Here is a 23,638-nt window from a genome sequence, read left to right on the forward strand (position 1 = left end):
CAATCCCAAATGCAGAAAAGCAGGTATTTCTTTGAAGGGAATTTCCTCAACAAAATAACCTGCAAGTTAACATAAACATACGACTCAGCAGTTTGAAATACTGCATATGTGAAACGGTTGAAATGGCCTGTATATCTATATATGTCCACAAGAGCCTAAGAGGGTCTTGTACATCACTAGAGGCAATTAGAATAAGTAAAATACAAATAAGTATCATTTAATCTTATGCAAAACCTGGAGTAGCTAAGCAGCATTTTTAATGACCTTACGATTTAAAAATTACAGCTGAATCAGTCATACTGTACATTCAGATTTTTTCACCCTTTATTACATATTTATTAAAATCTTTATTGAAATATACAGGTAGAAAGTGATAGTCATAGCCCCCTTTACCATGCCCCCAAGCTTGATACCGAACTGCTATGATTTTAGGAGTAAGATTTTGAGAAATTTGTCAAAGTTTGATATGGCTTGTTGTGGTTCACAAGAAATTGTAGATGTTAAAATAGTTTTTGACCATGGCAGGTTCATAGTTTCCAAAACATGGGTATGCAAGTTCTTGTTGACAGGTGAGAAACTGTAGTTGTTCTTAACAAGTCCTGAAAATTAATAGCAAATCTTGAGGTGTCAAAGGTACTTGTAAATCACAGACAACTGCACAATTTCATAGACAGTTTGGGTGGTTTGCCATGAGATTGCCATAGTCTGCAGTGGAATTGTAGGTGATACCTGTATCTCTTTATTGTAAGTACATCATAAGCACATTGTACTGTTTCATAGCTAATGTAGATACAAGAAGTAGGTGATTATTTCATGTGACATCACAGAGTCAAGTGACGAAGATCTGAATATTGTGAGGGGCTAAACTTTATTCTGCCTAAGACAATATTAATAATTACCAAATATAAATTGAGAATAAATTAATTAAAAAATTTGAACTTTTTATAGTGTTACAACTGTCTCTATATAAATATACCCCCATATGTTTCATTTTAAAAGGTCATTGCTTGTGTTACCTAAAAACACTTTGTGCCAAATTTAAATTTGCCGCAGGATGTTATTAAACCAGTTTCATGTAATTCTACCTATAAAACAATTTTGAGCTGACACTGGAAGTGTACACAGTATACACTATTGACACATGTTCTTAACTAGGTCAATTTAGCATAGGAAATCTGACTACATGTGTGCAAAAATCTAGAATATACAATAACGCAAACCCAAGAGCTGTGACCCACTGCACCACCATGCCACACTAGTATTCATAATGTACACCACATGGCCAAGTATGTGTACACCTGTACATAACAATCGTAAGTCCTCTCTTGACGCTCTTAACCAGATTTAGTTCCCATTTGTGAAGGCTTTACATTAGACTTTGGAGCATGGCTGTATGGATTTGCTCATTCTGTCACAGGAGCATTATTGAGGTAAGATATTTATGTTAGACGAGGAGACATGGGCTACTGGGTTGCCATCCAGTTCAGTGGGGTTGAGATCAGGGTTCTGAGCAGGTCACACGAGTTCTGCTATTCCAACCTTGGAAAACCGGGCCTTTCTTTTGTTTACTATCATTGTCATGTGGAACAGGTTTAGGGCCCTTAGTTCCAGTGGCATACAAAGATATCGTATACAATTACTTGCTTCAAACATTGTTGCAACAATTCAGGGAAGAGCCACATTCAGTATATGTGTGATATAGTGGTGTTTATAGGGTATACTTAGTTCAGTTCAAGTTGTAAATTATTTATGGCAAGTTTGGATTTATTTTCTACATTCTTGTACAATTTGGAGATTTAATACTTTGAAATAACACATACTGCATTAGGATTGCAATTAGGACACCTGCACCAATAGATATTAATTAGAAAAACTAAACTGATTTTTTTTTTTTTTTTTACTGGGTTACTTAATATTTTGAAAGTCATGTTATTTTAAGAAATGAAAGTCAGCTGTTCTGGAATAGTTCTTGCAAGATCAGTATTGTCATTTGCATTTGCAAAACCCATTAAGCACCATGATGAAACCGGCTCTCATGAAGACCTTCCCAGGAAAGCAAGACCAAAACTTACCTCTGCTGCAGAGGAGAAGCTCATTTAGAGTTACCAGCCTTAAAAATCAACAATTAACAACAGAACAGCAGATTAGAGGCGTTATGAAGGCTTTACAAAGCATAAGTAGCAGACACATAAAGGATATTAACGCATATTTTTGATGCATCTCAGTACTGCTTTAAAAATAAAAAGCAGGAAAGACTATGGAAGTAGAAAGTGTGTCGAAACTTTTGACTGGAAGCGTACACCTGTTATTAGTTACGCTTGAAAGGTGTTCCTGGATAAGGAAAATGACAGGACTGAAAAACAAATTGGGACCCAGATCAATATTGCCAGAATATACGCAGTATTAAAATGCTGGGAGTACGTGACAAACGGGGCAGTGTGAAAAATCCTTCTGTAAGCGTGGGGGAGACTACGGGGCGTCACGTGACTTCACCTTTGAAGCCGGAGCCACGCCTATATTTACCTTCTCGCCGGTTAATCCCGCCCACTTGTGTGTCATTTTAAACCTAAGTGGATTACGTGTCACGGTGTAGCATCAAACAGGGGCAATAATTCCGAGTGCATTTCTGTCGCCTGTGTCGGTGGATTTAAATGACTTTCCTTCTTTACTTAAATTAGTTTATCCGATAAGACCCGAGAACCGTAGCGGCGGTGTAATTAAACCGAGCCTGGGTGTTGTTATGTGAATGGATAAAGACGTTACCGCCTGCGGGTTATTGGTGTCGATATGAATATGGCGATGCTGGAGAAAAGTCCGCTATCGGATAAAAGTGAGCATTTATACCTGCGCTGGAGGCAGGTGGTGAGAGAACAACAAGCTCGGCTGAGTCCGAGCAAAGCGGACGCACCTGTGCTGAACAAACACAGCTCGCTGATTAGGAAGAAAAGCTCGGAGGTGGTAAGTTTACTCTGAAACATATTTATACAGGCATTACAGCGGTGCATGCAAACACCTGGGCTATAAAACGTGCTGAAGTTCTTCAATCTGTTTCCCTGATGTTGAGTGAATGACAGTGAGTGAGTTCATGCAGTCATCGTCTATCCTCATGCAAGGTGTTTTTTTTTTTTTTTTAACCAAACACCTTCATGTTTGACGTCATATAAGCCTACCAGGTGTTGCAACACACTTTTAAAAGAAAGTAAAATATCAACATCAATTATCTTGGTAATTGTTAGAAGAATAATAAGTAACAGAAACAATAACAACCGCAAAGTTATACTTAAGGCAACAAAAAAAAATCCACCCTGAAGCAGATTAAACATGTTTCTGTTGAAATCATGGTGGTGTGCTTTGAGTTTATTTGGTCTCTGTGTTTTGTTTAAAGTTTTTTTATTCTCATGGTTGAAGTAGCTGGTGTGTGCCACAGCGGGACGTTGCTAATGTAATCTTTTATATATAAAAGGTTTTGCCTTTACATTGGTCAGACCTCAGTCTTTCAATGATATCCTTACGTTTTTATACATTGGAGGACCTGATTTAATCTGCGCCATGAATGAAATCGAAATGTTGAGTAAAAGTTATAAACAGATTTAAGAGTCTACTTAAAAATAAGCTATTAGATAATTTTTTTCAATTTTTCATCTGTGATTCACTCACCGGTTACTGAACAAAGAATGTATTTGGCTGACGATAAAAGAAGTACAACTAAGCAAAGCATAAGATACACAACCTAACAGAATTTGCTTGTATTAATAACTTACAGAATAATATGTTACTTTCTGCTGTTCAGAAAGACAGACAGACATTTATGTGCGCTTTAACCTGAAATAATAATATCACTAAATACATTAAAGCTGATCAGCTTATTTTTAGCTTTAACCTTTTAACTATTTCTATTTCACTTACGCTAGTTACTGATAAGTGACAGATCGCGACTGTTTTTTTTATTTAGTGTAGAAGTAGATGTTTTCAAAATTTCCAAAAGTTTGTAGACACCCAATGGTAACACTCATATTAACCATCTTATTCCAGAATTTGTTGCTTCTTTGCTGTTACAGTAATCTCCATTCTTCTGGGATAGGATTGCCACTAGATTTTTAGAGGGTCGCTTCGGGGATTTATGTCCTTTTAGTCACAAGCATATTTGTGATGTCAGGCAGAGGAAGCCTGGCAAACTGTTCAACTCAAAGTTGTGCAGGCTTTGTGTAGACCATTAGGCCACTCCAGGCTTGGCAAACCATTTCCTCCTGTACCTCGTTTAGTGCACAAGAGCATTGTCCTGCTGAAACAGGTTTGAGCCTCTTACTACCAGCGAAGCAAAATGTTAATGCTACAGCATACAATGGCAGCCTTTGAGGCAGCAGTGTAGGGAAGACACACATATAGGTCTGATGGCCGGTTGTCCACATACTTTTGGTCATACAGAGAGACAGGATGATGTTGAGTGCCAGTATTAGCTTGAAATTTGAAGCTTTAGCACTTCATCTGTTTAAAAGGCTTACATGTGAGAAGATTAGAGAGCTGGCCAAAGTTAAAGGACTAAAGGTGTTGCTCTTTGTACACAGTGATGAAGCGAGGGTTAAATCGTACTGCTGGTGAAATAGAACTAAAAAACTACTTAAAGTTAGTCAGAGTAAAAGTAAGTTTGTGCAAGGTAGATTTTTTTCTGTTTTAAGACAAACCTTCTTGATGCTACTTTCCATAAGCCTTTAGAACACCTCCAATTAGACATCAGCCCTCCATCAAAATTAGGCTTATTCAGTAACACATTTGACCTGATTAACCATCCAGCTCTTGCAATGTTACCACATCTGCGTTGTTTCCTGCAAATTTTTAACGCTGCTCTTTCCCAGCTCACCTCTTTCAACTTCCTCCCTAATCAATCATCCTTACACGAGGTTACACTGTGAGTAGTAAAAGCAGGATAAATATTATGAGGGGGAGATAAAACTTTTTGTGAATGAAGGCATAAAACTGATATTTACTGAGGACCTCAAGCACAGTACAGAGATGAGACACTCAGCCACAGTAAAACATTTACATAGTGCAAACATTTTACAGAAGGCCATAAGCCCATAATGGCAATCCTGGCCGAGGAGTCTGGGAGCCCACTGGAGTTGCTCCTGTGAACATTTAGAAAGTAGAACGCCTGATCCTTAAAACTAAACCTGTGGAAGAGACACATCTGTCTGTGGGAACTACACAAACACTCATTCAGAAACACCACTTGACATTACAAGTACTTGGCTGGGACTTAATGCCTCATCCCCCATTCAGTCCAGACCTCGCTCCAAGCCATTTCCACATGTTTGAACTATTATAAGAGTTTCTGGGAAGCCAGCGTAAAGATAGCATTCTGATCATTTGTGTGCTGAGAAACCTTTTTTTTCCTTAAAGGTATCCAAGCACTAATGAAATGGTGGGATAAGCTTATTGGATTGTATCGAGAAATAAAAGTTTTCACCCTCATAACTGTGTTCCGCTATTCTGCACAATGAAAAGTCCCGGTTTGACTTGAATGACTGTGCAGGATAAATTGCTATATTAGTAAGTAAGCTGCTATAAATTGGTAATAAATACTTTTGCAAGAATAGTAATAAACTAATAATACTTTAATATGAATTAAGCAGTAATTACCAAATATTAAATATTACCTGAGGAAATGCAAGCTAAATAGTCATAAGTCTGGAAAGATGAAAAACACATTTATTTTCTAACAAATTCAGTAATATTTGTAAAAGTTATCTCGGGATATAGTAGTATACACATACACAGATGGATGTATTTTTGTGAGCTGTGTGATTGTCTTTGGTGTTTATTCAAAAGGAATGCTCACACATTTATTCCTGTAGAAAAGTATGATGTTAGGTGAGAGGTGTATTCCACTAGACATTAGTGGTAGTCTCATTTATTTTATACTGCAACATGTTAAAGGTTTAAAGAGAGCTTAGAAGGCAAAGTGGTGAATATGGGCGGGTTGACCTCTAGCTCATCTGAGCAAGCCTTTGCATGTATAATAAAGGATAAATATTTATACTGTAATTACGAGAAGAAGCAGAAGATTTTTCATCATCTAGCTTTGCATAACGTTTGCTGATGTATTTAAGTAGGTAATCTTTAGTTAATCTGCAATTGTTGCTCAATTTAAAAATGAAAGCCAAGCCGTTTCATTATTAGACATACTGCATATGAGTGTGTAAACTTTATTTGGCACGGAGCCAAAAGGAAACCTGCTTGGTGTGATTTCTAACGCTTTATAGTGTGAAGTTCAGGAATCTATTGCTGTATTAAGATAGACAAAAACAGAATGTGTTACAATGCATTATACAAGAGATAGCGCAGTTAGTAATGTGTAACTTTTTAGCATGTGTAATTCATCATTTGTCATGTTTGTGAATGGGGTAGATAGTTTGGTAAGATAAATTATCATAACTAAATGTTATGAATAAACTAGTGTATGAATCTGAGCTTTAAGATAAGACACAGCCTGCAGTGTATATTGTTCAAGGAGACAGAGAGCCATTGTTTATAGTGCTTTTAACCTCTGTTTCTCCTTGAAAGATTGCATCAGCAGAGCAGCCATGTGAAACCATCAGCTGTCTCATCTCGGACACCAGGCCCAAGGTAAAGCACTTTTACGTTTTTGTACACTGCCATTATTTTTGGTCCTTGTGTGACCTGAAAATCTGGTTGTCTTTCCTGGCTTTCTATGAGCAAATGCACGTCTGCATGTTTAGACTAGTCTTTGTTGTGTGTATCATGTTAATCAGCAGTGTATTTTCTTTAATTGTTTGAAGATGAGTGAAGATGTTTATCTCACATGTACTTAACATCAGAGGAAGTAATATCAGCATGTGCATGTGTAATATGGGTTGTGGTTTTGTTTCATTTTTAATTATTTTTAATTTTTTTGCTGTTCACACACAAGAACTTTATGTTCAGGTAACATGATGTTTGTTGTCTTTTGTTCTACTCATGTTTTCAGTATAAATATTCACCCCCCATGTTGTAGGTTTGTGCGCAAAATGTATCCTGTGCTGGTCATGCAGTCAGGAACGCTTTTTTGTCTAATGGACAAGAAAACTGGAAAGCCCATGTGAAACTAGCCAGAATCATCAAGTGAGTTTAGACAAGATTTAAATCTCAACCAGAATGTTTTTATTTATTAAAATATGTTACAATTGATTATTTGGTTAAATATAATACAATAAAGTTGCCTTTTATACATTTAATAATTGCAAAAGTCTTAAGTCACCCCTCAGGTCTTTATATTTAATTAAGTTTAATTAAATTCATATTTACATTTAGCCATTTAGCAGATGCTCTTATCCAGAGCGACTTACATTTGTATTTCATTATAGATGTGAGCAGTTAAGGGGTTAAGGGCCTTTCTCAAGGGCCCTCATCATCTGTTAATACCTCTTAGATTTTTTTTTATGCTTTATGCTTGAATGATTCATATATCAATGTGTGGCTTAATAGGAGACTGGATTGAAAATGCAAAAATGAGAGCCAAAAAATTCCTTTCAAAAGCACAGAGAACAAAAATACAAGAAAGTGGGCCTCTGAGTGGCGCAGTGGTAAAGTGCTCGCCCTATCATCCGAAATCGCTGGTCCGATCCCTGGGTGATGCTGTAACCCCTCGCGGCTCTCTCAGCGGGGTGGGATGGGAGGAACGTAGTGATACATTACAGCACTACAGCTATTTAGGGGTGTCTGTTAGCAGATATCGTTGCAGGAGCGAGTAGTTCTAAAAGATGCGGTTGGTGACGTCACGTGGTTTGAAGGAGTCATAGTCAAGAAAGTAAAATTGGGGTGGTTAATACTTTTGCATTGTGCTCTACATTATATAGGGTTGTGGTGATGGTTTTATGATTATACTTTTCAGAGACACAGGTTTAAGTAACAGTGTGGTGTCTGTTTGTTTTGTAACCCTCTTGTTATTCTACAGAAGGAGTTTTATAGGACAGGAACTTGTGCAGTGGCTGACACAGCAGTGTTCGTTTGTTGAAAACAGAAATGTTGCTGCTAAAGTCTGGAATGTTTTGCTGGAGCTGGGCATCCTGCTTTCAGGTATACGCAGGAGACCAGTGCTCTGATGAACCACGCACATGTCTACAAACCACAGCATTTTCTCAATGCTGGAAGTTTAGTGTAATACTGTATGAGACACATGGAAATAGCTTGCTTATTCCTTGTCTTAAAAAAACAGTAACATTGGTTGTTAATGACATCACATGACATTGAGAGATATGTCCCCTTGGATGTGTCACCCACTGTACATAATGAAATATACAGTATAATACCTAAACTCGGCCAGCAGTTCTGTCTAGCCACTTTCTCAGTGGACACGTACAATATATGCTTTGACCCAATTATACAGCTTGAAATGAACAAATTAGTAATTTGAGAGTCCCGTGATATAGGACTTGCCTTTTATAATTAAATGTCCATTTTCAGCAATATTAATTCTTTTTTTCTAACTGTTTTTGGCACACATATTAACACTGAGCAAGACTGTGTTCTAGTGGAAAGGCAGAAGGTGTTTGAAGACTCTGAAACATTGTACCAGTTCTCCTTTGAGGAATGTGAAGCCCAAAGTTGTGAATTTAGAAATCAGAGCCAGTGGCAAAGTGGAGTGAATCTTCTCTTGCGTGTAGCGCCTCGTACTCGGCTCCATGTGGCCACCCCAAAACCGTGAGTACTATGTAAATTCTACTTAATGCAACTATATTTCTATATTATTTTTTAATTATGTTCTCTTTCAGTGCAGAGAAATAAGAACAGTCCTCCAGCAAGGGCAATTTTTTATTATTGGTATACACAGAAGACGTTTATATTTATGATCTAAAGATGATGATGCAACAATAGATTAGAATTTCCTCATATTTACATCTAGGTGTGTTAAACAACTTGGAAAATAGCACGTTTAGTGGCAGACCCTCCTTTTTTGGAGAGCAAAAGTATTGGAACAGATGGTCTAAAAGTCAATAAAGTTTAACACTTGTTTGCATGTGCCATGCATCACTGAACTGTTAATTCCCTAAGCTTGGCCTGCAGTTCCTTTCAGGTTTTTGAGTTGGCCAGTTATGAAAAAAACGTATACTTTTTTTTTTCTTGTTTTGGCATTGTGGATTGAGTTATTGTACTTCCTGCATGATAAGGTTTCTCCCAGTTAGACTAAATGGTATTATAGCCTAGTGGTCAAAATGAGGACTGCGACAGGTCTTCATAGAGGCCTTAACAGGCCAGGAATTACTCAGCCCTTATCCTCACTGCATGAACATTTTATATGATTTACATTTAAAGTTGTCTATAATGTATGTTCTTTTTTTTTTTTAAGAAAATGGGGGCACTTTAGATTAAAGAATATCTTTACATCAGACAAAGATATGTGTGCACCACAAACGCATTGTTCCCTGTGCAAAGGATAAGAGAGAAGAGAAAAAATATATATCTTTTTCAGTGCTTTTCTTTTTTTGGGGGGGCTAGTGCCGGTAGCTTATAACATGAGTCAAGTGTAATAGTGTCTTTAATTAAATTAGTTAGGTGATTAGGTGATTATTTTTTTATTTTTTTATTAATGCCATTCTCTCTCATTTAAAAAACATATTGTCGTGAATCTCTGCTGCTTTTTACAGTATGTCTGAGAGTTGCACACAGGATGGTTGGATTATTTAACATTTAATTATTTTAACACCAGTGCTGTCACATATGTTATCATGTTGCTTCATAACAGTCAATGTGTGACCTGATCCTGTAAATACAGCTCCTGATTCACCTGTAAATACAGGTCAATGAATACTAAGTGTCACTAATAGCTTTCTGTAAAAGTATCACAGAAACCAGTGACACATTTACACCTAGAAATTACGCTCAGATTTGCAGTTACAACACCCACCAGCAGGTGTCTATATGTTTTCATACTGTATTATGAGTGCACATGGTCTCTTTTGGATTGTATTATTTTTATGTTGTTTCTTTGTTTCACCGGCCGTGTTTCTATTCCTAAGCACAGGACTACACTGGATGCACCATTAATATAGAAACATGGGTTATACAGACAGGAGGGAATAGTACTGTGTGTGCTGTCTCTCTTTCTGTCTAGACCACATCCACTTCCGGTTTTTGCAGATATTTTTTTAGGGCACTAAACAAACACAGAATAAGTTACATTATAATGTAAAATGTAAGGTATGTACAGTAGATGTTGGGCTTTACAGTTCTAAGTTTAATGATCTTATTTTAAGGTGTCTTGTTAAATTGGTGTCTATACTGTATGTCTATCTGTGCAGATGTGAGGGAGAGCCCAAAACAAGTACAAATGCTTGTAGTCCAACAGATGTTGTTCAAATGAGAGCTCTGGAGATGCTCACATCAAAGGTGAGGCAAAACCAGAACACCTGGAATGATTATTTTTTTTATCTAGTGCTTATAATCAAGGCAATTTTTTTTTTTACATGTCATGTACAAATTGTACTTATTTGTGCTATATTCTTCAAATAAAATGTGTTGTATGCACTATATTTCAGTACTTATTTGTTGCTTCTGGAGTGAGTCCATAATGAGGCTTACGTGTACTCGGCCCATCTTGACCACTCTGAGAGTCAGCTTATTCCCTGCACTGATTGTACATGACTAAAGCAATACCGAGCCCACTTTACATCCAGCAATTAAGCTAATGTTGCGGAACTGCATTTAAAGGTTAGGTCATATACTGGCCACCACCTTGGCAACAGACATAGAAAACGTCGGTTGGTCATGTTTGTGCATTTGGAATACAATGCCAGCTATTTTAAGTGATAAGACAGTACAAAGCAATTAAGAGCTTTGGTGGTTTCTTAACAAAACAGGCAACCGGTTTGATGACGCTCCAACAGTTATAATGTTTCTGTTTGCTCCGGTGTATAATCTTACTGCATCTTGAGTAAGGTATAGTCCATTTAACACATTTTGAAGTACTCGATTAAGAAAAGCGTTCAGCATGGGTAAGCAAAAATGAAACCATGAGTCAGCTTGCTGGTTTCTGTTTGTTTCTGTCTTGTAGCTTCAGTTGGGTTTGTTGGTACATTATGGTTAATTGCTTCCATTACTTGCTGTTACACACCTGGATTCACACCTCATTGTGTGTTACAAGATGAGTTTACTTTTGTAAACACATTATGTGTTCTGAATAGTGTGATGGATCATCTGTATAAAAGCAGCTAATAAAACCAGCCCTAGAGTCTATTTTTCTTGGATATGATTTTTTTTATGATGATTTGTTACTGAAAGGTAAAGTACATTTAGTCTCTGTTTTGATACACACACGCACGCACATCCACCCACACACACACACACACACACACACTTATAAATAAATAAAAGCTTATTCGCCCCAGTGACATGAAAAGGTGCAGCGTAGTGAGTTTTTATGAGATGACTATAAAGGAAATATTTTTATTTAATTTGAATATTAGGAAATATAGAAAATATTCTGGGGGAAATATTGCGTTTGACTTGAACGCCCCTCTTGTATGCAAAGCATATGCTCTCACAATGAGCTCCGTCCCCTGCAAGACTCCATATCTGACTTATAAAACTTTGAGGAGAGACTTTCTCCTCCTAATGGAGCTGACTGTGTGCCCGCCAGGCAGCAGATGCTAATTTTCTGCATGCTATTATGTTCAGCGGTGTTCTGTCCTATCTGCTCACACTGTTCAGCAGTCTGGTTGTCATTTGCATCATGTTCTCTATGCTTGCTCAGAGTGCACAGTGTCTGACATGAGCGGTACACGCTGCTGGAGGCTCCCCTGCTAAAGTTTTCCATTTTTAACAGGTGCAGAATGAGCTGACTGCAGCACTGGCTCGAAAAAGAAGGTGCAAATCGAGTAAGCCAGCTCTTAATTCTTTTTTATGCAGAAGGAAATTCTATGTTTTTTAAATTGCATGTTAAAATTTGGAGTTAGCAAAATCCGCACTTTTAATAGAATACAATTTTAATGTATTTCATCAGTAGTGATTTCAGCATGTATTTCTTTATCAGGATAGAGTGCATGAACACTGCCGCACATACTGTACAGTAGGGTTAATACTTAATACCTAATACGTGTTTTTTTTTCTTTTCTTTGTTTCGAAACAGTGGTTGAGGATGCTCACCAGGAGCACTCTGTTGACGTCCCACAATACACATTGTCTTCCAGTGATCAAAAGGTATGCTACAAATTTGGGCATCAGTGTGACTGTTACTGTGTCTCTGTGCATACTGTGAATGTACTGAACTCATGACATGCAAGTGAACATTACTGTATGTTATGGGGGTTATATAAATTTCATCGCTAAAATCATTATTTTATGATAAATCTATTTAATAGATAACCATAATATTTTCAGTTCCCTTAAATGGTCTGTTCATATCTCAAGTAAATCGTTGCATGATGTTCAAGTTATATTATGAAACCCTGAAGGGCAGAGTTTTTTTCGCTACCTTGTAGCTACTGTACCTGGTGCTCATTGCTCAGTAAAATGTGCTGCAAATGTGCTCCTGTCAGTAGTTTTGTATGCCAACACTCAAACCTGCCTGCTCATAGGAGGGTTTTACTCATTTGTATTATTTTATAGAAATAATACATATTTGATGAGTTGAGAGTAATCTTCATTTTTTTTCTACTTGTTTTGTGATTTAGTACGTAAAAGACACAGATCTTAATATCTGACAGAATTTAGTCATTATAGCCCTGTACTGTTATGTACATTGGTCTTACAAACTTATCAAAATCCCTCCAAGCTTATAACTGGTTAATGTACCTACAACGTGCTTCTATAGTAAACGTGTCCAATAAACTGGCCATCATGGATGAATAATGTACTATACGTGTCTGCTTATAAATACCATTATTGAATTCTTCAAAATACAATGCAGGTCTTTTATCTTTTTACACACACCAGCGTGAGAGTGAGACTTTAAAGCATGTCCCTTTTGTCACTCGATATTGTTCATTGTTGTCCATATTAAAAAGTGGTTTAAGATAAAGTCTTTTGGAATGTAAAGTGTTCCAGTTATGTTGAACGAGTCTTCCCAGTATGAGGTTAAACTTCTTTAAATAGGCCGTAGTGCCTGTTAGTCCTTTGTGTAGCAAGTGCAAATTCCCTTCCGTTTCTGTCACACTAAAGGATGAGGTCATAAGCATTACATCCTGGAAGCCAATTCGTCATGTGTGTGTGCGTGGGTGGGGGGTATATGTGCAGGTGTATATGTGCTGATGGAGGAACACTGGTTAAGGGGCCAATCCTGAATCACTGCATACTGTATAACCATAATACCTTTATGATCCGGAGAAGTAAATGCAACGTCTGTAGTCAGTCTTTAATTGATGTTTATAATATTTGAACTAAAAGGCCCAGTGTAGGCATGTGACACTTCATATCATAATTATGATGCTTTGATTATTGATACCGAAAAAGTAAAAGACTTCAAAATCTATCTTTTAGGAGTATTTTAATGATTCTTTCCCATGCAGGTTTTATGTCATAAATACAAAGTAACATAAAAAACTAAGGCTAAATGCTGGTCAGTCTTCCATTTTCAGGACATTGCGAAACTTCCTATTCATGACTGGAGCCACTGGCAGATGTTTCCTGGCCACCCCCATTCATGATTTGTGAAAAGAGAGAAAGAGAGAGACCCAAGGAAAGAGAAATGCAGGTTCCCTCTCACGAAATGTCTAGAGAGATTCTCCTATTCCAAGCTGTGTACTGTTACTCCCTGTAACTGGATTATAAGTAGCCAGAGGTTTCTGTCTCACCTAAAGAAATAGGAAGCAGTGCACTGGGTTGTGGATAGACACACAGTTTGTGTGCTTGTGTGTGTGTGGGTGCATGTTGGAGACCCATGGCTTGGGACTGTGGTCTGAGATATGTGTTCTCTGTGCCCCCTGCACTGCAGCAGGGCCCCGGGACCAGATTACGCAACAGAGAGGACATGAGTCGCATGGAGATGGTCCAGCGAATAGCCAAGGACGGATGCCGGCTCCTCCACAGCCCGCTTAAACCCACCGAACGTCCAGCTGAGGTGAGTCAGAGTATATACACATACAGGTACAGACACACTTTGATCTCAGCACATACTGTGAATGGGTTGCAATGTTTAATTGTAATTTTGGCCTAAAATAAGAAGTCAGTGTCCTAGTGACTTTACTTGAATGTTTACACAATTAAATAGAAATGCAGGTTGTAATCTTGAATTATATTGTGGTTGTAAAAGTATTATTTATATATATATATATATATATATATATATATATATATATATATATATATATATATATATATATATATAGTCCAACATTAGAGTTGGAAGAAGCTGGGTTTCTGGGCTTAAATAGGTAGCTGTTAATTATCACATGCCACTTTATGATAGTTTAATTACATTGCACTCCCACTTCTAAATTTCTTGTCACTTGCTAGTTACAGGAAAGTCTTCCCAAAAAAACTAGATCTGTCCAGCCTACTTACTATAATAATGCATCCATTCACCAATTTTCAATTTTTCTCTTTATACAAACACTTTGCTGACAAAAGACAAACTAAAACTAAAACCACAAAACTTTCTATCCAACTCTGTGTGTACTTACCCACAATTCAAAAATTCTTAATATTAAATAAATGTGATGTCCACTATAACTATAAATACAATTTTTGGTCCTTTTATTAGAAACACCTCTACACACTTTGTGCATATATTTTCCAATTCATGCAATCAGCCAATCGCTGCAGCTGCACAAAGCACAACATCGGATAAATACTGTACACGGCACAAGCTTCAGGTAGTGCAGTGGGAAAATTAAACATTTGGAAAGGGTGTGATCTTAGGCTACGTTTACACTGCAGGTCTCGATGCCCAATTCTGATTAGTTGCCTATACAGTACCTGATTTTTTGACCGTCTGTTTACACGTTCTTTCAACTACTGTATGACTCATATCCGATACACTTGCCATGCCATCTATAACATCGCGCATACTTAAAGGGAGGTTCTTGCGCTAAACACTAGCCAAGATAGACGGAGGTGAAGTATGCTTGATGCTATGCGATATATGCAAAGTTTGCAAAATGAGGAGAAAAAAACGGCATAATTGCAGCCTGCACATATGCTTCATTCACCAAATACTGATTTCTTAATTTTATTTAGCGGTAATAAGCATTAAAAGGGGGAGGGGGGCTGGGTGCTTTACCCTTTTTCATGTCACCTGCGATGTTATAATTCCACACGCGCATCCACCGGAGAATAACATTACGTCATCAAACCGCAGTTTTAATGACGTACAGAACGCAATGACTCAAATGAGGAAATCCGATCTGTCTGTTTACACGACAATCACATTAGCAGCACATATCTGATCTATATCTGATTTATTTCCACATATGAAGGAGGCCTGAAACCGATCTCAAAATATCAGAATGCATGCGTTTTTTTCCTGTTTACACGGAAATAGAACATATCGGATATGCATCACATATGAGCAAAAAATCGGAATTGGGTCACATTTACCTGACAGTATAAATGTAGCCATAATGACCTTGACTTTGGAATGTGTATTGGTGCTAGATGGGCTGGTTTTAAATATTTCATAAACTGCTGATCTCCTGGACTTATCATGCATTGCAGTCTTTAGAGTGGCAGTTCTTACAGTAAGTTGGAAATGGCATGAGAAGGCTTCAGTAATGCAGATAAATGTACTTTACAAATGAGCAGAAAAGCATTTCAGATTGCCCTACAAATGATCTGTTTTGTATATTGTTTAAAATATTTTAATTTTTGAATTTGGGCATTTTGAAATAACAGCAGTGAAACAATCAACTATGACTAATTGCTGAAGCTAGACTATAACACACTAAAGCACATTAAACCTAGACAATAAGTAACTGAAGAACCCATAGAAATATTCTATAGAATTGACAATCCTTTGATATTAAGAGCTATAATATGTTTTTTGGAATCTATTCCTCATTTTCAGGGGTCATGATCCTGTTCAGTGCTATAATGTAAAAAAAGTTCTACTTGATGCAGGTTGTTGACCTAAACATGAACATTTTGTATATGATTCATAGCAAGCAGATTATTCATTTTGTTCAGAAATGATTTTCGTACAAACAGTGTAAATCAGCTCGTTTACACAGTTTGTGATGTGATTATATAAACTGACTGGCTGACCTCAACTCACACTGTGTGTAATCCAAAACAGGATACTTGAGATACATAATTCTTCCATGTGGTTTACAAAAAAAAGCATCAGTTATCATTTAAGACATTTAATCATATTGAGTTAAATACAGAATATCTTCTATTGTTCAATTTAGTTGTTAGAACATGACAGTCCTCTGGTGTTTGTTGATGCCTATATCCAAGTACACAGACATTTGGATGCAGTCTGCTCTTTTGATTTAGACTCCCACTTTAAAAGTACATACCATTCATATTGAGTGATGTCCTAGGATATCTCTGCTTTGTCTCATACAGTTACAGCTAACATGGCTGTAAACTCTGGAATTAAATAAATGTCGCAGTTTATTCTCGCCCGTACAAAGCATGGCCTTTGAACGTTTTAAAGTTCTCATTTTATCCAAGCATATAGTTATATATATATCTTTTTATATAGAAACAGTATATCCTTTAGTGGTGATTTATGTAAAATATTATTTAGCAAATATTATAACGCCTGTATTGATGGCAACAAGCCTACAGGAATTTAAGGTCAATGAAAAGAGATGATGAATAACACAGAACAGTATTTCACCACTTGGTTTCCAGCAGCTTGTGTTCTGAAGGATTTCCAAACAGTTATATAATTCTATTTGGATGACATCTTAAAGTGACATCTTGTTTTAATTTGCATAAAAAAAAAAGTATTTTTAATATCGCAAAAAACTAAATATAATAGTGCTATTAGGTTTAGGATGTTCTTAAGGTCGCTGTCATCAGGTAGAGTACGTTACAATGTCTTTACTAGTGACAACTGTGGGATCATGCTCAGTTTCTACATAACATCTCTGTCTTTTAAGTGAACAGAAAACAGACATTGTGTATTAGTCCAAAGTAACTAGAAACATGAACTAGACATCAACCTACAGTACTCATAGTTATGCAATAAGCTGTTAATCTCCTGCATGGACGGTCATTTAGTCAGGGCTTGCGTGACCTCTTATTCAAATGACAGCTTTAATGATGCAGTGTTGGTGTGTATTGATAAAGCACAAAGTCCAACAGAGAGGTAAGTGCTTCCCCAGAGGCACAGCACAGGAATGACTTGTGTGGTCATTTCTATCGATCTTTCTCTGAATTGATCTTCTGGATATTTCTGATGGCCCTGATACTTTATACTGACAACATGTTTTAAGAAGGATCAGTTCTAATGCCTTCCAGAATCATTGGCATGCATAATACAAGTGCAACTCAAACATACAGTACAATGCATAACATTGCATAGTTTTAATTTCAATCTCAAGATTATAAGCAGTGCCACAGACTGTCCCTCCTTCCCATGACAAAAACGTCTAAAACATTTTCAGGCACTTGTATATACTTGGATATTTTGTTTTGGTTAATCATCTTAATCAAAGCTCTACGTCTAGGCAATTCTGAAACGTTTTTTAGAGGCAGCCATGTTCTTTGCTGAAATAATTCATGGTGCTATTAAATCATCTTAACAAGCACAGCAAAGCACTGCTCACTAATCCCAATCCCATATGCTTTTTATGTTTTAAATATCACCTTTTTTTTAAACATACCAATCTTATGATGCTTGGTCACTGCATTTAATGAGATCCTCTGACTGTGGGCTCACTGGAATGGAATGACGAGGCCAGATTTATTGATTTAGTAATCGACCCTCTCCCCCAAGTCTCCTCTTTAAAAGGTGAAATGCAGCTGGGTTAAGGTGTGGTGATTAACTTGGCCAGTCGAAAAACTTCTATTTTTCCCCAATATCATGGGAGTGGACTGTGTATGAGGGTCAAATGATACCCTTAAAAGCATTAAAAACAATGCAAAAAAAAAAAAAATCTTTACATTTGAATGATCATCATAGTTGCTTTTCTCAAAAGGATTTCATACCATCTAAAAAAATAAAGAATGCTGGAATAGCTTGGGAAAATTTCCTTATATATCCAAGTAGACACTACATGGACCATGACAACAAAAGTGAGTCAAATAGGTTTGACATACAGCTGAGATTGTTGCATTCCCAGTGAGCACAAAAACGCTTACACAGCACCTTTGCCAACAATAACAGGCGTCTATATTTTGGCCGCAGTGAATACTTTTATTGCTTTTTGAAGACACCAGAAATGCTATTGCGGTTATAAACATGATGTCAAACTTAATAAGTAAGCATGTTAGGCTTAGATTCCAAAGAGAGATCAGTAACAATTGTTAAGTGGCCTATTTTAAGTAGAGCAAACCTTCTAATTAATGCATGTGAAATGATGTGCTTGTCCGGATTACTCTTTACACCTTTGCTGTGCAGATATAGAGTTTCACTTATTTCAACTTATCCATGTGATAAAGCACAGTTTCGTACCCTAAGTCTTTTCTGCAGCTTTCTGCAAACAGAAGGCCACATGAGACAATCCTGCAATAGTTATAAATGTTATGTGGCTCGAGGCATGGTGTAAACACACACAGTGAAACCTTGGATTACGAGCATAATTCGTTCCAGAAGCGGGAGCCCCCCCTTCTCGTCGTACACTGTTACCCTTCCTCTTCTCTTTTTACACACATGCGCACACACAACGGAAACACTGTTTTATCAAAAAAATAAACAAGAAATCTGTCTAATGACACTTGATTGAGCGACACACTAAAGTAAAGTAAAAATAAAACAAATTAAAACTTCACTTTACCAACAGAGCAGTGTTTCTGTGTAGAGCAGAAAGAAAGTGTGTGTGTGCTGTACACACATGCATACAAACAAAATATGTGTGATGTATCAGAATACTACTTTTTAAAAAAAAAAAAAAAAAGGAGGAAGGTGAATGCATTACTTGGAGGAAACACATGTTAGCATTCAAAGAGTTCAAGAAAACAATTCCTTGGCTACAGAAAAAGGTCCCTGCTGTGTTCTCGAGTGTATGCTCTTCGCTATAGTTCTGGTTGTCTACTGTTAAACATATTTTTGTATTGTAATATAGAAATGCGTGTGGAGTCATAGAGTTGTCCTAGACTGTGTTCTTTGATAGTGCTTTTTTTGAGTAAAAGCTAGACAGTGCCTGTAGTCATCAGTGTGTGTCTGTGACAGCTGTAATGGAGTGTGTTTGGAGTGGAGAAACTGATTGCTCCAATAACAGCCACTTTACTGGGTTAGTTGTAGTTTGCAGTATTTGATGTTGATTGATGGATGCAAGTGTGTCTTGTCGATACATTGTGTGTGTGTGTGTGTGTGTGTGTGTGTGTGTGTGTGTGTGAGCGAGAAAGAAAGAGGACAGGTGTGATTAAGGTCTTCAGTGCGATTGGCAATTAGGGCAAAAAAGTGCAAACTCTTCTAGTCTGCCTGCCTGCTCAATTACATGTGATCCCCCTTGCACCCCCCCCCCCCCACCCCACACACACACACACACACACACACACAGATAAACACACACATTCACTCACACGCGCTCACACTAAAGTTAACTGAAAAGCACATTATGGTTCATGAGCAGGATGCATACAACAAAAGCATATTAAAATGTTAAACACTCCCCAAACGCAGAAGCACACACACACACACACACACACACACACACACACACACACACACACACACACTGGTGCATCAAATACTGGGCCTGATGATGCAATTAGGTAAGGAATAAATTTCCCTTTGTCCCCAGCAGCAACAGCAGCACACCCACATTTCCACACCCAGACAAATGAGGTTTCCAGTGCACCAGTATAACAAACCAGTTTATGTGCTGTACAAAGCAGTAATTCTCAAGAGATAGACCTAACTGGTAAAGGGTTTTTTTTATTTTTTTTTATTAGAAACGGTCCTCTCCCTGCTGTATAACATGCTAAACCACACAGGGCTCGGCTAGAAGCAGAATAGATTAGACATCGCCCAAGGCACAGTACACACACACACACACATACACACACACACACACACACAAAACCACTTCCTGGCAATTTTTTTTTTCTCAGCTTAGAGCACAGCAGAGAAAAATTACCATAAAGAAATCTGGCAATGCAAATTTTGTTGTTTTGTTGTTCAACAACAACAATCCAGTGCCTGGGTGTCTGTTCATTTCTAGAGAGAATTGAAGATCTAGTAAGCAATTGACACAGATACGCACATGTGTGTGTATATGGGTGTGTGTGGGATAGATTTATACAAGCGTGTAAGATTGATAACACCCAAGCGATGAGGTGGCAGAGTTATAGCATGACCCGTACAGCTCCTGATTCCTTTGTTCCAAAGGCACCGCCTCGAATAAATGCGCGCACACACACACAGACACACACACACGAACACGAACAGCACAGAAAACTGCACAGTGCGTGACACTACAAGCTAAAGCCATACTACAGTAATTAACCAACACCTTTGCTAATGAAGTCATTATTAAAATAGACATAAAGACCTGCAGGAATATTAATTTAATGCATTGTGTTGGCGGATGATAAAATAAAAAAAGCTGTTTGATGTGGCTGGTGTAATTTGTGGATTTGAGGGCGGGGGGGGGTGTATATTGATGGAAATCAGGAGGAAAAGGGAATCTCCTTGGTGATACACTCTTCCTCCTTCCCTCCCTCCCTCTCTCTCTCTCTCTCTCTCTCTCTCCTCAGCCCCTCGGTGACGCAGCAGTCCGTGTGTGTGTGAGAGAAAGAAGCCGAGAGATGCTGCTGCTTCAGAGAACTACGTCAGAGCAAGCACCCTCCTCCTCTCCCCACTCCTCCCTTGCCAGGAGGTGAGCTGCATGAACACACACACACGTACATACACACATGGGTGCGTACAGACAGTTCATTCTCTCTCTCTCTCTCTCTCTCTCTCTCTCTGTCTCTCTCTCTCATATAATACAAACACCCATTCACTGAGTATGCACTGCATTTCCACTGGCTCCGTCAAACCGAGCTCTTTACGCTGAAGTTGGTAAGCAGCGCAGAGCTCAGGGCTCAGGGCTCAGTGGGCGCTCCAGAGCTCCTGAGTCAATGTGATAGATAGGAGCCGGTGCTAGCATGGGCAGTAAGTGCCCGCTGGAGGGCAGGGTGATGCTGGCGGCGTTGGTAGAGCAGGAGGAAGACGAAGATGAGGACGGTGGCTCGGACAGCAGCGGTGGCGGCGGCGTCCGGGTGACGATCCCCACCTTCGACGTACCGTACTTCCGATACATCGACGAGGAGGGCACGGAGGACGAGGAGTGGTGCAGCAGCAGCCGCTCACTGTCCTCTATCGAGGAGGAAGACTCCAGTGACTCATCTCTGTCTCACAGGTACGCCAGCGTCCCCGCCGGCCCCGAGAAGGTTCTGGAACACCTGCTGAGCCACCTGACGTTGGACGAGGACAGCGGGAGCCCTCAAGCAAGAGAGACAGGTGGGCTCTCATCTCACACTTCACCCAAGAGAGTGCTGTATTTAGCCAGACGCTCAGTTCCAACTGCACTCAGTTTACTTTTGCTCAGTTTACAAATGAGGAGTGTGTGCATGGAAAATGTCAACAGAGCAAGGTTTGCATTTGTTTGATGATTCCAAAGCGTATCTCTATGCAGAATATGAATAGTGACTCCAGTGTACAGACACGATTATACATGTATCCTGGTTATACATGTATCGTGCATGCTATAGCGGTGGTGTAATTCCAAGGACAGACAGTGTGCAAATAAAGGTCCTGCATCTACTGTAGCTTCTCCAAGTTAAAGGGTAAAACAGAACATTGCATTATCAATTAGAAATCAATGTCTGTTATGACTGGATGTCTTTCTTAAAGGAGGGTGGGGGTCACTCCCTGTCAGAATCATCTATTTAACGCCGCTGTGTGAAGATGGATTCCACTGATGTTTGTCTTTGGATTACGAACGGGTTTTGTTTCCTGGTCCCCCTGCAATGTAAATGAACCACCTACGTACGACTTTTAGATTTAAGTAATATTAAAAAGTCACCTTTTGATACATGTCTCAGCACTTTGTGAATTAGAGTATAATATTATAAAAAGTATGTTAAGCATGTTAACATTTTATTGTATATAACTATATATAATATTTTCTAATATTATTTATTTATTTATTTATTTATTTATATAAAACACTGAGACTTGTAAATGATAGACGTGCATAGCTTTCTTTTATCTAAGGTTTTCAAGTCGTACACAAATCGCATGCTGACTGATTGTTTCAGAAACACAGATTTGAAATGTAAAAGGCACGCTACATAACGAGTGAATTAGTTTATTCTAATGAGAATCGGTGGATGCATGATGAGAAAGCTGACATCAATACATCAGCTACTAATGGTCTGATTATCCTCACTGATTATTATGCTCTCCTCCTAATTAGGGCATATTATTCACATTGTCTGTCTGATGACACACTAGGATTTAGATATTTTACACTAGATACTATATACATGTGTGTACTATATACATGTGTATACAGTATGTGTGTACAGTGTATATACTGTATATAATATAAACACTATAGTACCATTTTGTTTTATGTCTTCTCAAGAAAAGTATGAGAAGCGTGGTTATAAACGAGGATTAATGAATAATATTTTGAATAATATTGCTTCTTTTTTCTCCTGTTATTTTTGTTAGCACTACTGATAATGGAAATCCATGTTTAAAAATATCCATTTTCATCAGGCAGAGTATGTTCCTTTGATGATAAAGTCCAACCTTGCCACCTCATGCGAGTTTGTCCTTGAAATGAATTTAATGGAGACCCTGGGAATCCACTCATGTTAAAAAAACTAAAAACACACTGTGATTATTTTGACATCCAACCGCAAATAATTATTTATATAATCTATAATTATCTTATTCAGAGGTTGTGTGGCAAAATGTTTATATCGTCTAAGAATTATGTAAAAAAACCTGAAATAATTAACAATCTCTACATATATTCGAGACTATGCATATATTACCTGTAATAAACTGCAGCCTTTTGTAATTAAATAATTGTGCAGGTCCATATTATGATTCAAATTATATTAGATTAACTTTATTGTCACTGCACATGTATTGTACAAGGCAACGAAATCTAACCAGAAGTGCCGTGCACTTTTGTCGCAGTGCAAAATAAATTGCATATGTAACCATTACACAGTGAAGAAGTTCTATACATAAGATGCAAATGATATAATAGGTGGGTGCAATGAAGAAAGGTATTGTATACCATGCTAAAGAATTTGCAAATGTACCCAGAGGAGTAGTCATATACACTAAATGCAGTGATTATAGATGGATGAATGAAGGTGAAGATGTACCATGATAAACTAAAATGACATGATAAAGATTTTTTTTCATCAAATCATGGTTAAAATCCAAATAATAATAATAATAATAATAATAATAATAAAAATAATGACATGCATATTAATAGGGGTTTTAAATTATGATACAGTAATGGTTATAATTAGTTTAACTGTTTTAGAGCAAATATGCATTAGATGCAGCAAAATATAC

The 23,638-nt window shown here is 37.7% G+C and overlaps 1 protein-coding gene across 2 annotated transcripts in view; it reads left to right on the top strand.

The window, feature by feature from the left end:
* The first annotated feature begins 2,602 nt into the window (after positions 1 to 2,602).
* rapgef5b (Rap guanine nucleotide exchange factor (GEF) 5b) overlaps positions 2,603 to 23,638 on the top strand; it is a 48,750-nt gene continuing 27,714 nt past the window's right edge. Inside the window, exons 1-11 of one of the 2 annotated variants that reach the window (XM_053493756.1) lie at positions 2,603 to 2,958; positions 6,562 to 6,624; positions 7,013 to 7,119; positions 7,952 to 8,073; positions 8,529 to 8,697; positions 10,296 to 10,383; positions 11,819 to 11,870; positions 12,122 to 12,192; positions 13,925 to 14,050; positions 20,803 to 20,924; positions 21,450 to 21,550. In XM_053493756.1, coding sequence (XP_053349731.1) covers positions 2,788 to 2,958; positions 6,562 to 6,624; positions 7,013 to 7,119; positions 7,952 to 8,073; positions 8,529 to 8,697; positions 10,296 to 10,383; positions 11,819 to 11,870; positions 12,122 to 12,192; positions 13,925 to 14,050; positions 20,803 to 20,924; positions 21,450 to 21,550 — 1,192 coding nt within the window. In that variant the 5' untranslated portion in view covers positions 2,603 to 2,787. Of the gene's footprint in view, positions 2,959 to 6,561; positions 6,625 to 7,012; positions 7,120 to 7,951; positions 8,074 to 8,528; positions 8,698 to 10,295; positions 10,384 to 11,818; positions 11,871 to 12,121; positions 12,193 to 13,870; positions 14,051 to 20,802; positions 20,925 to 21,389; positions 21,551 to 23,638 lie in introns of those variants that run through there. The other variant, XM_053493757.1, reaches the window with a different exon arrangement.

The sequence above is a fragment of the Clarias gariepinus genome, chromosome 4, assembly GCF_024256425.1.
Source record: "Clarias gariepinus isolate MV-2021 ecotype Netherlands chromosome 4, CGAR_prim_01v2, whole genome shotgun sequence".
In the NCBI taxonomy this organism is placed as follows: Eukaryota; Metazoa; Chordata; class Actinopteri; order Siluriformes; family Clariidae; genus Clarias; species Clarias gariepinus.